The sequence below is a fragment of the Anastrepha ludens genome, chromosome 4, assembly GCF_028408465.1.
Source record: "Anastrepha ludens isolate Willacy chromosome 4, idAnaLude1.1, whole genome shotgun sequence".
NCBI lineage: Eukaryota > Metazoa > Arthropoda > Insecta > Diptera > Tephritidae > Anastrepha > Anastrepha ludens.
In genome coordinates this window covers 67515387-67528612 of record NC_071500.1, presented here as the reverse complement: position 1 = coordinate 67528612, position 13226 = coordinate 67515387, and the positions used below count along the sequence as shown (strand labels likewise).

General features: G+C 36.7%; 1 protein-coding gene across 2 annotated transcripts in view; it reads left to right on the top strand.

The window, feature by feature from the left end:
* The window catches only part of LOC128859672 (uncharacterized), a 185992-nt gene that overhangs the window by 128068 nt on the left and 44698 nt on the right, over nt 1–13226 (top strand). For both annotated transcript variants that reach the window (XM_054096672.1, XM_054096671.1), the window contains exon 3: nt 6498–7411. In XM_054096672.1, coding sequence (XP_053952647.1) covers nt 6730–7411 — 682 coding nt within the window. In that variant the 5' untranslated portion in view covers nt 6498–6729. The remainder of the gene's footprint in view (nt 1–6497; nt 7412–13226) is intronic.

Here is a 13226-nt window from a genome sequence, read left to right as displayed (position 1 = left end):
TTAAAACTTGGAAAACTTTTGCCATTTAACGAACGCAATGGTAGATAGTTTTACAAATACTTTGAACTTTTTCATATACAAATGTACACACATATGTTTGTTTTATAACTGTTCAGTGTTTTAGATGGGCAGTTTACAGCATATTTGGAGGCGCATATTTGGAGGCGCGACAGATGGATACAAAATAAAATAAAGAGTAATAAAAGTAAAAAAATTATTTAAAGATATTGGAAAAAATCGAAAAGCGCAACAATAAATAAGGAGCTGATTGTTTTCAAACGAACGAAAAATAAGGCACCTATTATGAGAGACACTAAAGCACATCGTCAACCAACTAATTGCGCCTTATCCAGTGCGGCTTCAGGTCTGGTAAGTCTACTATTGACCAGATCTTAATGATACGCCAAATCCTGGTGAAAACCCACGAACGACAAATCGACACACACCACCTTCTTGTCGATTTCAAAGCTGCTTTCGATAGCAAAACCAGAAACGGCCTCTACGCCGGATATCTGACTTTGGCATCTCCGCAAAACTTATACGGCTATGTAAAATAACGTTGAGCGCTACGGTAGGCTCCGCCAGGATCGGAAAGGGTCTCTCCAAGCTTTTCATTACCAAGTGAGGCTTAAGACAAGGCAATTCCCTTTCGTGCGATTTTTTTAATCTCCTAGTGGAAAAATATAATTCGTGCTGCTGAGTTGAACCACTTTGGCACTATCTACTACAAAAGCGTATACTAAAGATGTTGATATTGTCGGTGATGTTGATATGGTTTAGCGTACTTCAATCTGGAAAATTAAGCAGAAAAAGTGGGTATTGCGGTGAACGAGAGTAAAACAAAGTGTCTGCTGTCAGCATACAAAGAGTCCGCACGTCTTAGACAACACGTCACTGTTGGCAACCGCGAATTTGAAGTGGTGAAGAACTTTTTTTATCTAAGTACCAGTTTTAACAGCCAGAACGACGTCAGCCTATAGATTAAGCGAAGGACAACTCTTGCCAACTGGTGTTACTTTGGGCTCAGTAGACAATTGAGAAGAAGAGCCCTCTCTCGAAAAAGGAAAACAATGCTGTACAAAAGCCTAATCATCTCCATCCTTGTATATGGCGCAGAAGCTTGGACGATGGCGACAACTGATGAGAGAGTACTGGGAACGTTCAAGAGAAAAATTCTTCGAAAAATATTTAGTTTTCTTCCCATAGGCAAGAATGAGTTCCATCTCCGATGGAACAGCGAGCCGTATGAGGTATACCGAGATGTGGACATAGTGAAGCGTATTATTACAGTGGCTGCGCAGGCTTGGCCATGTCTCGAGGATGAACGAAAGGGCTCCAGCACGACAATCTTTCGATAGTGAACTGGTGGACGAGGAAAAGGGATCCACTTTGGGGAGATCAAGTAAGGCACAACCTGGCAGCACTCGGCAATAAAATATGAAAAATGTATAAAATTCTCAAAACTCAGTTTTTTTGGTGTATTGCGGCATCATTATATGTTATATTTGTGGAAAAAATAATAATAATACTCGTAATGGTATTTTCAATTAGTCTAACCAAGAGAGGAAGACTTCGCAGTAGTGCATAGTTGCTTAAAAGACAAAAGCGAAAAATTTTTATTTATCCTACTGTAAATAACGACATGAAATGGTAATCTAAAGGACCGAAAGACATATAGATGGCTAAGCCGAAGGTTCACGGTAGAGTTCCATTGTAGAAGCGATGAACTTACAGGACTCGAAACCACACTTTCTAACCAGACGTTGAAAATGTCATTGGTATACCCCTACAAACATGTAAGCTACTTAGTTTTGAGAAATGTGTAAGAATAGTGACTGAAAGGTTGCATAATGAACTCATAAGCGGAATCGCTCGACAATTGGGGCCGATTCTGAATGCTAAACGCAAGCATCCATGCTAAGCCAAAATAAGCATAGTAGAGCACACTGATTTCTGTTATAACGGGGCATTGTCTAATAGGCAGCAAGCCCGGTGCCTAGACGTGCTTCTGCAGAAGCCATCTAGATCAAGAAGAGGAAGAGACAATCTTGCACTTTCTATGGCTCTGCCCGATTCTATCCACACGAAGATATAACACTTTTTGTAGACAATTCTTGACTGAGTTGGAAGATCTGAGAACTGTGGAAATCAGGGAACTTCTACCAATTTTTATAAGTTAGCCTTAGTTTTATGGGATCAGAAGAAGTACCCTCATAGTGAACAACCGTTAGAACTTAACCTAGCCATGATAACACGCGGTCTAATGCCACGACAGGAATGAAGACGTATGTACATGGAAACACTGAAATGGAAGATCTTAGAGTTACCGCCGTACCGCCCAAATGCTAACTCTATTGATGAAGTCAAAAAATTAGTCTATGGATCGCCTGGAAAGACGAGTACGGAATTTGGAAGCTACCCAAAATAAGGAAAAAAATAGTGATATACGAAGAACAGTACTTCGGCATGTAAATATGTAATCGGCTTTAAATATTCGGCAAAAACTGCGGTGAGAAAATTGCACACAAAGGGGTTATTAAGTTAATACATATTTTTTTAATTACATAAAACATCTCACCTTTTTCTATGCTTTTCGTTTTATACTTTTGCTTTCAATTATATAAATAACTTGCATTCAGCAACAACAATAAAAAGAACAAAAATTTTCAAATGGTTATTTGAAAATTACACGTTTTCATAGAAATCGATGCAATTTGCCTTTACTTTGTATACTCCCCACATATTATTGTATTATATCACCATTAAACCACAATAATAGTTTTGAGGATTTTATAAAGCCGCGGCTAGAGCCATCATTTATTTATTTGCGTGTGCACATATTTGTTTAACCACAAAGAGATCATAATCAAAAAATAATTAAATTTATTAGTGACCAAATAAAAGAGGTGGTGGGAAATTTTAACTATAAACATAAAATACAAAACAGCAAAAATGGATATGTAGCTAGCATTACTGTACTTTGCGCGCTTTAACTTATTACTATTTAATAAAGGTAACAGAAATATACAATAGTATGGCTCATTAAAATCTGGTCGCTGTCAGCACCGCACTAGTATTAATGAAAACAAATTAGTAGTAAAGGATTTACGGGGTGAACGATATGAAGTGTTACCAACTTCACACTGTATCTATAAAACAGCTCATGACATCAACGTCAAAATTGTTCTAATGACAGATCAATATGTTGTTTATAAGCCATCAAAAGCATTTGCGTCTCAGTTTTTTGAATTTTTTTTTTTCTGTGATGGAATTCAAACGTAATAGTGGGATTGCGTTATATTTGGCTGGAAAATCACAACCAGCCATTGTTCGTGAGCTCAGTTACCTCAAAGAGAATAAAATGTTTGTGTATCGCACTATAAAACATTACAATGATATTGGTAGCATTTCCTAACATTCAAAACGATCGTGTTTACTTGACCGAACGCTCATTCGAGAATTTGAGCCTACTTATGGATACTCGAAGCAATTTCCCATCGCAAGTAATGGTTTGGGCCGCAGTGACCGCTGATGGACGCTCTCCAATCGTTTTTATCGAGCCTGGTGTCAAAGTGAATATAAGTCGCATTCGGGAAAATGTTTTAGAAGCTGCTTTAGAGCCGTGGGCATGCAAACATTTCGGTCGTAGACCATGGACGTTCCAACAGGACTCGGCACCATCTCATAAAGCTCGTGTGAACCAAGAATGGTTAAAAAATCATGTTCCACACTTCATTTGGTCCACTCAATGGCTTTCGAATTCGCCAGACGCAAATCCGATGGACTATTCTACCTGGTCCATTTTGGCGAGCAAGGTGAGGACTAAAAAATATGCCAGTATGGATGCGCTGAAAAAAGCGATTATACGAGAATGGGCCAAAATACCTCAGGATCACCTTCGTGCAGCATGCAACCCATTTTTTGACCGTTTGAAGGCTATAGTCAAGGCAAAAGGTGGTCATATCGAGCTAAAGTGAATATATGTTAAAATTGTAATCATTTTTGAACAATTTTGTCTTTGAAATCAATGAAAACTAATTTCACACAAAAAAGTTATGGTGTTTTGAATAGGTAACAGGTAAATAAACGCCCCAAAACTAATACGGCTGTACAAAACGACGTTGAGGAATACCAAAAGCCCCACCAGATTTCAGAAAGATCTCTCCAAGGTATTTGATACGAAACGAGCTTTCAAACAGTGTGGCTCTCTGTCGTGTGGCCTTAGCTGCCACGCTATTACTTATCCTTTTTCTAAGCTGGATACAGAAGCGAAGCGAATGGGTCTGGTGGTGAACTAAACCAACCGAATTACCTCCTGTGAATAAGCAAAAGTCACTGTAGAGAGTAAAAGTTTTAGGTTAGGAACCAGCATTAACACAGATAATAATGTCAGCCTTGAAATCTAATGGAGAATCATTCGCCAGCAAGTGCTACTTTGGACTAAGCAGACAATTCTCTCTCGACGCACAAAAATCACATTGTATTACTCTCCAATCATGACTGTCCTATTGAATGGCGCAGAAGCTTGGAGAATGGCAACTTCCGATAAGGCGTTGCTTGGAATGTTAGAGAAAAAGTTTCTGCGAAAGGTTTTTGGACGTTTGCACGTAGGTGACGGCAGGTAATGGTAATGAGATCTCTTTAACAATCTCTGGTGACAGCGAGTACCGCAAACGACAGAGCGATGAGCGGTATGAGTCTTACGACGCCATAGACATGGTGCAGCGAATAAAGTTCCAGCGGTTCCGCTGGTTAGATCATATCGGCCGAATGGATACAAACGCCTAGAAAGTATTCAATGCCGCACTAGATAGTGGTAACAGAAGAACAGGAAAACCTCATTTGCGTTGTGAAAATCAGGTGGAGAAATACTTTGCTTAACTTGGGGTATCCAACTTGCGCCGACAAACACGAGAAAGAACCTTTGATATGCTTTGTTAAGCTCAACCAAAATCGCTTAAATAGTTATCGCGCCAAACAAGAAAAAGAAGAAATCAACGTAGAAATGTCTCGTAAAAATTAAAATATTAAAAATTGAATAAATTTGAAAAAAAAGTATGATATCACAAGTATTGTGCAGTTTGCTTTGAAAGCGGGGCATTTATATCATTGTCCAAAATGATTTCCCAAATGTCTCCAAAAGCAGTGTTCGCCTTTCATTCAATATCGCGGATAACCTGTCAAATTTTGTTCTGACCAACCATGAAATGGTGTCTCGATAATGAAGTGTCCTCACCACAGCCTTAAAGAGAAATTTTGGGCGGCTATGAAAGTCAAACTAAAGAGAAATCGATGCGTCTTAAAAGAAAGCGCTTCAATATCGCTTAAATGGAACAAATATACTGCACAAATTACCAGTTCACAACAAAACGCTATACATTTTGTGATACGCGATTATTAAAATTAAAATCCGAGATCTTAATTTTCTTTCAGAAGTTATTGGCATTTTTAAACGCACAGATTTTAACTAGTCCATGCTTTATTTATTTGATGTTGCACAAGCTAAACCTTGGGCTGCATAGAAATTTTCAAGTTCACAAATAGCGGATAGAAAAACCCCGAAGCCGCATCTTGCACTGGTACGAGTACACAGACGGTTCAAAAACACACAAATCAAAGCTGCCGATCAACAGTTTTTCGAGCTACTTTCAAGTAGAAACGTACGTCATAAATCTATGCTTGGAGATAAACCTGCAGAAAAGCTTCCGCAATAACGGATTGCTATTTTAAGCGACAGTTATGATAACTAAAATTTCCATCAACTTTTGGGATTAAAATGTCAATACTTTTTAAAAAGGCCAAATAGCGTTTAAAGTGGTCAAACTAAGGGAGCTTACCCCATTCTCAACTACAGCATTTTACGTACAAGCTTAACAGAAACTTTGCACAATTATAATATAAATATTTCACTACTAAGGCCTAATAAATTTGTCAAGCAGCCAACGCTCGGATTTTGGGCTCATTTATTCGAAAACGTCACTGAAAACGCCATTTTAACCAAGGCTACAGTGCTGCATAGCCACGATTACCGAGCTTTTGTGAGATGAAATCGAGAAAGTGGGCCTTGGTGGACGATTTTAATTCAAGGTTCAGCAATTTTTTGTATTAATCATCATAATATTAATTAGTCAATATAGTTTACGTTTACACTATTTGTGTTTATTTCTATAAAAAAGTATTATGTTAGTTATACGAAAAATATTTGATGATGGAGTCATCGCAAAATGCTCCTTAAAATCCAAATAGAAACCAGAAAATGAAATTCAAACTCTTTTTCATTCCGCCTCTCAGCTCACTTCAAACCATTTACCAATTCAATATATGGTATAAGCGTTATTCTTGTATATGTATATGCACACAGACACCCTATGAAGTAACTGTGCATGTGCAAAAAATGTCAATTTCCAATGGTTTCTATTTACATTTAGTAATATCTTTTTTTTCCCCCAAAATGATTTTCTTTAACTTTTTTCTTTTCTTTCTTTCTGTCATTACAGAGATTTTTTTTTAGCCAACAGCTCACCATCAAATCTGCACACCAACAGACAACTACAACAACAGCAACGGCGTTGGACAACGAGAAAAACAAGCCGCAGCACTCGCACTGGGATTCGGGCTAGCAGCGCTGCCACTAAAACTAGGAAACCTACTCCACTAGAGGCCGAACAGCAAAAGCAACAACAGCAAAAACAACAACAAAAACAATCAAAGCGGCAACTTTTCATTAAAATGAATCTCCTAATGGTCTTTGTACTTGTATTGGTAGCATTAGTCTGCCAACCGACATTGATTTATGGGCTAAGAGGATCACAAAACTCAGCCGCTGCTACCCCCGCCGCCACAGCCGACCAGAGAAGTGTCAAAACGTTTGGCGGCGGTAAAGTGAAGCGTTCGCACACGCACACCAAACTCACCTCTGCTGCTGATCTGGCGAATGCTAAGTTGGTGATAGCCCTGGAGTCGGGTGATGTATTGGTGAAGCGTGCGGCGCGCGGTACTAATGTTGAAGGCGTGGAGGATAGTGCAACGCCAGTTGATGCGGCTACTGTTGGAAGTGGTGGTAAGCGCATAAAAAATGGCAACAATAATAAGAAACAAAATAAGAGTTCTGATGCATTAAATGGTGGACGCAGCAAGCAGGAGAAAAAGTTCTCTGCTGCAATTGGCAGTCAAAATCAACAACAACAGCACCAGCATCATCATGGACATCATGGTAGCGGTAACGGTAACGGTAATGGGAACGGGAACGGAAACGGCAATGGTAATGGCAAGGGCAGACAGCGTCAACAGCTGCGATCACAGCAACATCAGGGCCATGGCAAACGCGGTGGCAATGACGGTAATGGCAATGGTGTGGGCGCCAAATTGCGAACGGAAAGCGTGGAAAAAACCGCAACGGCTGAGAAGTCACGTAAGTAGTTGGCCATAAAGAAAACTTAAAACAATCAAATTGATCAAATTGAGTTGCTTATACGGTTGGCAAGAAGCGTCGTTTCTTTAATAGTGGCTTCATTTGAGTCCACTATATCCACCGTATTATTTTTTCTCAGCTGACTGATACACAAACTTCAACTGCATTCACCAGCTCTCAGCTCTCTAGCAAGAAATTGTGAAAGTTTTGGACGAAATTGCATCTGAACCCTAATTAGAAAGTGATGAAACTGGCGAAAGTAATACTAAAGCCAATACTGACCCTGTTTTGGAAGTTATTGCCAAAGAGAGTCGATTAGCCCTCACTCAAAATTCCGGGAAGTGTAATATGTAATTTCTGAGAGAGAGATTTTATGGTGACAGTTGATAACACCGTGCAACAAAAAAAGTTATTCACGAAAATATAGATTCCTTATAGTAACCCTGCATACTGAATTTTTCATGTGCGGAATGAAACGTGCACAGACCTTTCATAAGCCCAAATGATCAGTTAAAATGCGATAAATCGATGTTTTGGAGAAATTCAACCATAATTTCGGTTAAAATTTGATATACATATGTATTTACAAACAATTTCGATGGAGTTTTCGGTGATTACTACTTTTGGGCGGCGGCCCGTATGTTCATTGTCATTTATGTCCTCACAACAATATCTGAAACGTATAAAAAACTCATGAGCTCCGGCACGAGATAACGAGATAAGACAATCATCGCCATAAACTTTTTTCATTAATTCAAATGTTTCGGTAAACGTTTCAATGATTTTAAAACAAAATTTGATATTAGCTCTTTGTTCGAAATTCATGTTTGTACCGATGAAACAAGCATACTGACACTTTAGACGCAATAATTTCGCTTCCACTGAACCGAATGTCAGCAAGCCGAATGTCAGTTATGGATATAGCTTCCAGATCCACTTCCATTTGAAGAGGAGAGGAGAGAACTTCCTTTACATCATTGTATGATAACTGGTGATGAAACGTGGTACTCGTATTTCCAACATGAACCTGAAACTACCACCACCGAGAAAATCGGGTTTGAAGAAGTCAAAAATCAAGTCGATGCTCATTTGCTTTTACGATTCCAAGGGAATAATCTGCAAGGAGTTCATGTCAACGGGCCAAACCGTCAATGCAATTTCCTATCTTGGCGTTTTGAAGCGTTTGATGTATCGCATTCGTCGAATTCACCCTGAATACTGCGAAGGAGGAAGCTGGCGCTTATTACATTGAATAATGCACAATCTCATCGATCCACTCTTGAGACTGATATTTTGACTAGAAATCGCAGTTTAACCATCAATCACTCACCGTATTCGCCTGATATGGTCCTGCGACTTCTACCTATTCGCAAAATTACATTTGGTCATGAAAGGAAAAGGCTTTTACCGACATTCTGAAGGACATTTCGGTCAATGATTTGAAACACTCTTTCGAAAAGTTTTTACATCGCGCAAAACAGTGTACCGAGGCCAGAGGGGACTATTTTAAATAAATAAACTCGAAGTTATCAGAACAGAGCTCCTTCTTTTCAATTTTGGCTCAGTCTTGTTTATACTTGTATGTATATTCCTTTTTTCATAGGAATTAAACTGTTTTTTAGCATGCAAATTCAAGTTAATAAAACTTGATAAAACCAAACTTAATTATATGCGTCATGCAAATTACTAGTTCCCTTCGCACATCCATTTCAAATTAAACGTAACAAGCTTCTGCAAAATGGTTTTCAATTCTGCGCAAATTCAGGCCAAACATGGCGGAAATGAACTCAAAAATTCTAACATTCCTTCACCAAATTTTTGGAGGTGACAAAACTCAAAAAAGTCTCTACCAAGAGGTATTAATATATACTTTATCTAGGTTAACATTTTCTGAGCCAATGTCCATAAAGTATTTCACTTTGATTATCCCACAAAATATTTTTTTAAAAGGATCTACTTTTCAAATTTCAAAATTTCTTTCCATATTCTTAAAATCATTGTTTACGAAAATTTAGTTTGTTTGCGAAAATACCAAAACTGTGTTAGTGATATCGAAAAAAATGAACACGATGACTCTTCGTTGCCGTTTGTCTCTTCGTTGGTTTGTAGATTTCACACACATTCTCGCTCATGTTGCGTTGTTGCTATCTGAACTCCGACTAATTGGACGAGTGTGTGAATACATGTGAAATTATCGTAGTTTTTTCCCTCCGTAGTTATTGGGCAAACCTATTAATCCATCATCCTTGTGAAAAACCGGTCTGAAGAGAAAGAAACACATGACATACAAAAACCATCATTGCCATTTGGCCATAGTTTATATCGGAAAATTTGTACTCAGAACTAGTTTGCCAATTAGTCAGCCTGATTATTTTTACCGGTCTTTTATGCACCGAAATACTTAATAATTATAATATCGAAATAATTATTTCAAAAGACGATATATAATTACATTTTTAACACATTTTGTTTTTAAATAATAACACCCTTTTAAACATTTTTCACACAGAAAATTTACAAAAACGTACTTATTCTCAATCCTTATTCCATATCATCAGAAAGGAATCATTGGACTATCGCTTTTCTATGGCATTCGATACTGTACAATATCCATAAACAGTAAAAAAATTTGGCAGCCTGCTCCTACTTTTCACATTGGTCACAGTAGTAATAAAGATTGTATCGCCTTTTCTCTAACATATTTCCATCTATTTAATTCACATTAAAAATGTATCAATTCAACGGATAAGCACTTACCCCGAGGTAGTTAGCTTCAAAAATAGCAAGTTTAGTATTAATAATGTATCATAAAATAAGTATGTTTGATTATTACGAAAGGCCAAAAGCAAAGGAAAGTCATTAAAGGATGGAGCCTCCTTGAACTTGATGTGCTCGAATATTTTTTATTAACGCCATTCATTAAAGAAACTGTGTGCATGTAAAAATATACCAGTAAATATTTCTGTTTGTTACATTGATGCTTAAGGGTGATGCTGCTGGTAAATTGTGGGTATCCTTCTTTGCATACAAATTAGCCAATACAGTGAAATTGGTTTAAGGCAAGATATCAAAAGTAAGCAAAAGAGTTCAGCTGAGCTCTTTATTTGTATGTGCGCACGTATACATTTAAGTGCTCATCAATGTGCTTCTCTTACGTGCACATACACGTAAGCGTAGTCGCAAGCAGTTACAAATTTATTAAGCAAGCAGGCAGGTAGGTAATAAGGCCACAGATGAAGAGCTCTTCCTATTTACTCTCACTTCAAATATTAAATGAATGGAAATGTTAGTAAAGCTACCTATTTTCTTTCTTCTATTTTTACAATTTCTACATATTTTTTAGACAGGATACGCTTGATCGAAGTGCTAAAGTGCAAATCTAGCTGTAAATTTGTTTTAAGTTTTTATACTCATTATTATTTGACTCCCTTGCAAGGAGAGCTAACGGGAGAGTGTAGGTGTGAGGCATATTTTTGTCAGAACTAGTACTATTTCTTCATTGCAAAATCACAGCAAATTCGAAAATTTAACGAACTTTAATCGCCCTCTCGCACATTACGGACGTGGTCTCGTGAGTTGACTTCGACTGCTTGTGTAGTAAGGCGCCCTTTTCAAATCGAGAATCAACAATTATATGAACATAAGTTAAAATCATCCAACGTTTTTATAATAAAGTAATCCGAGTTATCGCTAAAGCTCCTTGGTATGTATGGGATGATGACCTACAGAGAGATCTGCAGTTGCACACAGTCAAAGAAAAGATAAATCTTTGCGTTGCTAAGCATCCCAAAAGGATTAAGCAGCACACGTATGATGAAGCCTCATCTCTTTGCGATGAATCAATATATACAAGAAGGCTGAAGAAGATCAAACCACTGGGCCCAAAGCTAAACAATATCTAAAAATTCATGAATTACTAAAAAAACAATATTGCTTGTTAGTTTTATTGTGTCATTTGAAATGTGACAAAGTAAATAAAAATATAAACAAAACTAAAAACAAAGTTTGGCAGAATGATTTACTGAAAATAGAGCTGTAGAAATCCTTTGACGCAAACTGTGTTCCATTATTAAAGGCATATTTTACTTCTTCGAATATACAAAGAAAATCATAGAAAAATATTCATTGCATATAGACGAGCACCATCGATTAAGTAACCAACGACATGAACGCCTGTTAGAGTTTTTTGATTTTATTCCATTCCGAAATCATAGTTGAAGAAATACTATACATTGTAAGAACTATAAAATTTACTCGTGCGAAATGCATTTTATAAAATTTTGTCTATTAAACCGGAAGTTGTTATCTGCCTTTTTACTTGTAAGGGCTAATAAAGGCTTATCTGAGAACATTAATATACTTACCATATTTTACCTAGAATTTGATCGTTACCATCTCAAAGATAATCTTCTTGCTATCATTTGATATCTTATGGTCAGAGTGGGCTTGCGAAATCTGTGCCATTTCAAGTCATCTGCGACTACCATTATTATTACCACACAGTTCAGAGAGGGACCATTTTATGTGTTTATGGGAAATTTTAAAATACAAGTAAACGATTTCACCATTACTGCACAGCTCATAATGATATCCCAATATACTATATGAGTTCCCAAGTGAATTCTTGGATAATCTCATGCATACGCAACATAAATAAAGTAATTCCAAGCACTGCATTTACGCACATGAATTTTACTACCGAAATTTATTGCTACAAGTATTCATGTTGCTGGATCGTGAACGTGCGATTTTGGAAAGCAGTGAGTACACACACACATATGTAGGTACATACACACACACAAAGAATATGTCATGTCAGATCACGTGGGTTGTGAATACGAGCATATCTACGGTATACTTAGGCTATATATGTGTGTATGTAAGAACATCATAAAAATATTATATTCCAAGCATTATAAACGCAAAAGTAGAAAATCTTTATATGTATAATTTAAAGTACGAAAACCAGTCCACATGTGTACATAAATATCCCATTTCATTAATATTTTGTATGCAATTTTCATGATTTTGTGTAAATGCACCTTATTTGACCTTTTTCATAGAAGTAAAGTAAAATATTTAATGACTCGTTTGGGTTCGGCAGAAGTGTTAATTTGCTATAACATTGAACACAACGATTCCAACACCATCCGCTGGCGGAACCACGATTAGCATAGGATATATATGTATATATTTTTTTTTTTATACATTTTTTGTTTGTTTATTAATTACACTCAGTGGCAAAACATTACGCACCAGAAGCAAATGTAACTCTGTAATATAATAATTAAGTTTTTTCTACCATTGAACTATCATTCAATCCATATACTTATTTATATTCGGTGTCCGGCGAAGTGTGTACGAGTATCTCAAAATAATGACAAAACATGCCGCTTAAGTTAGATTTAACAGATGAGCGGTTCCATATCAAGTGATTCCAGTATTTTCGACATTGTCGTAAATTTTTCTGAAAATTTATTTATTTGTAGGGTTGAGTATAATAAGAAATTAACTAAAACAATTTTGGAAACAAATTTTATAATTTCCAGCTTTCTTCAATATTGAAACTTTTGGTATAGAATTTTTTAAAGGGAAATATCTTCGATTGCTGCTAACATTTTCAAAATTATTTCTTCATTTTTTTGGATAAAATGTGTTCCTTTTACAATACTTTTAATTTTATTTATATCTAAAAGAAAATTTAATTTTATTTAAAAACATGGTTTTTCATGTAAAAAAAATGGATTTTTAACATAATATATTTTTTTATTGTTGTTTTCAAAAAAACATCCTGCTCAGATTTATTCTTATTTTT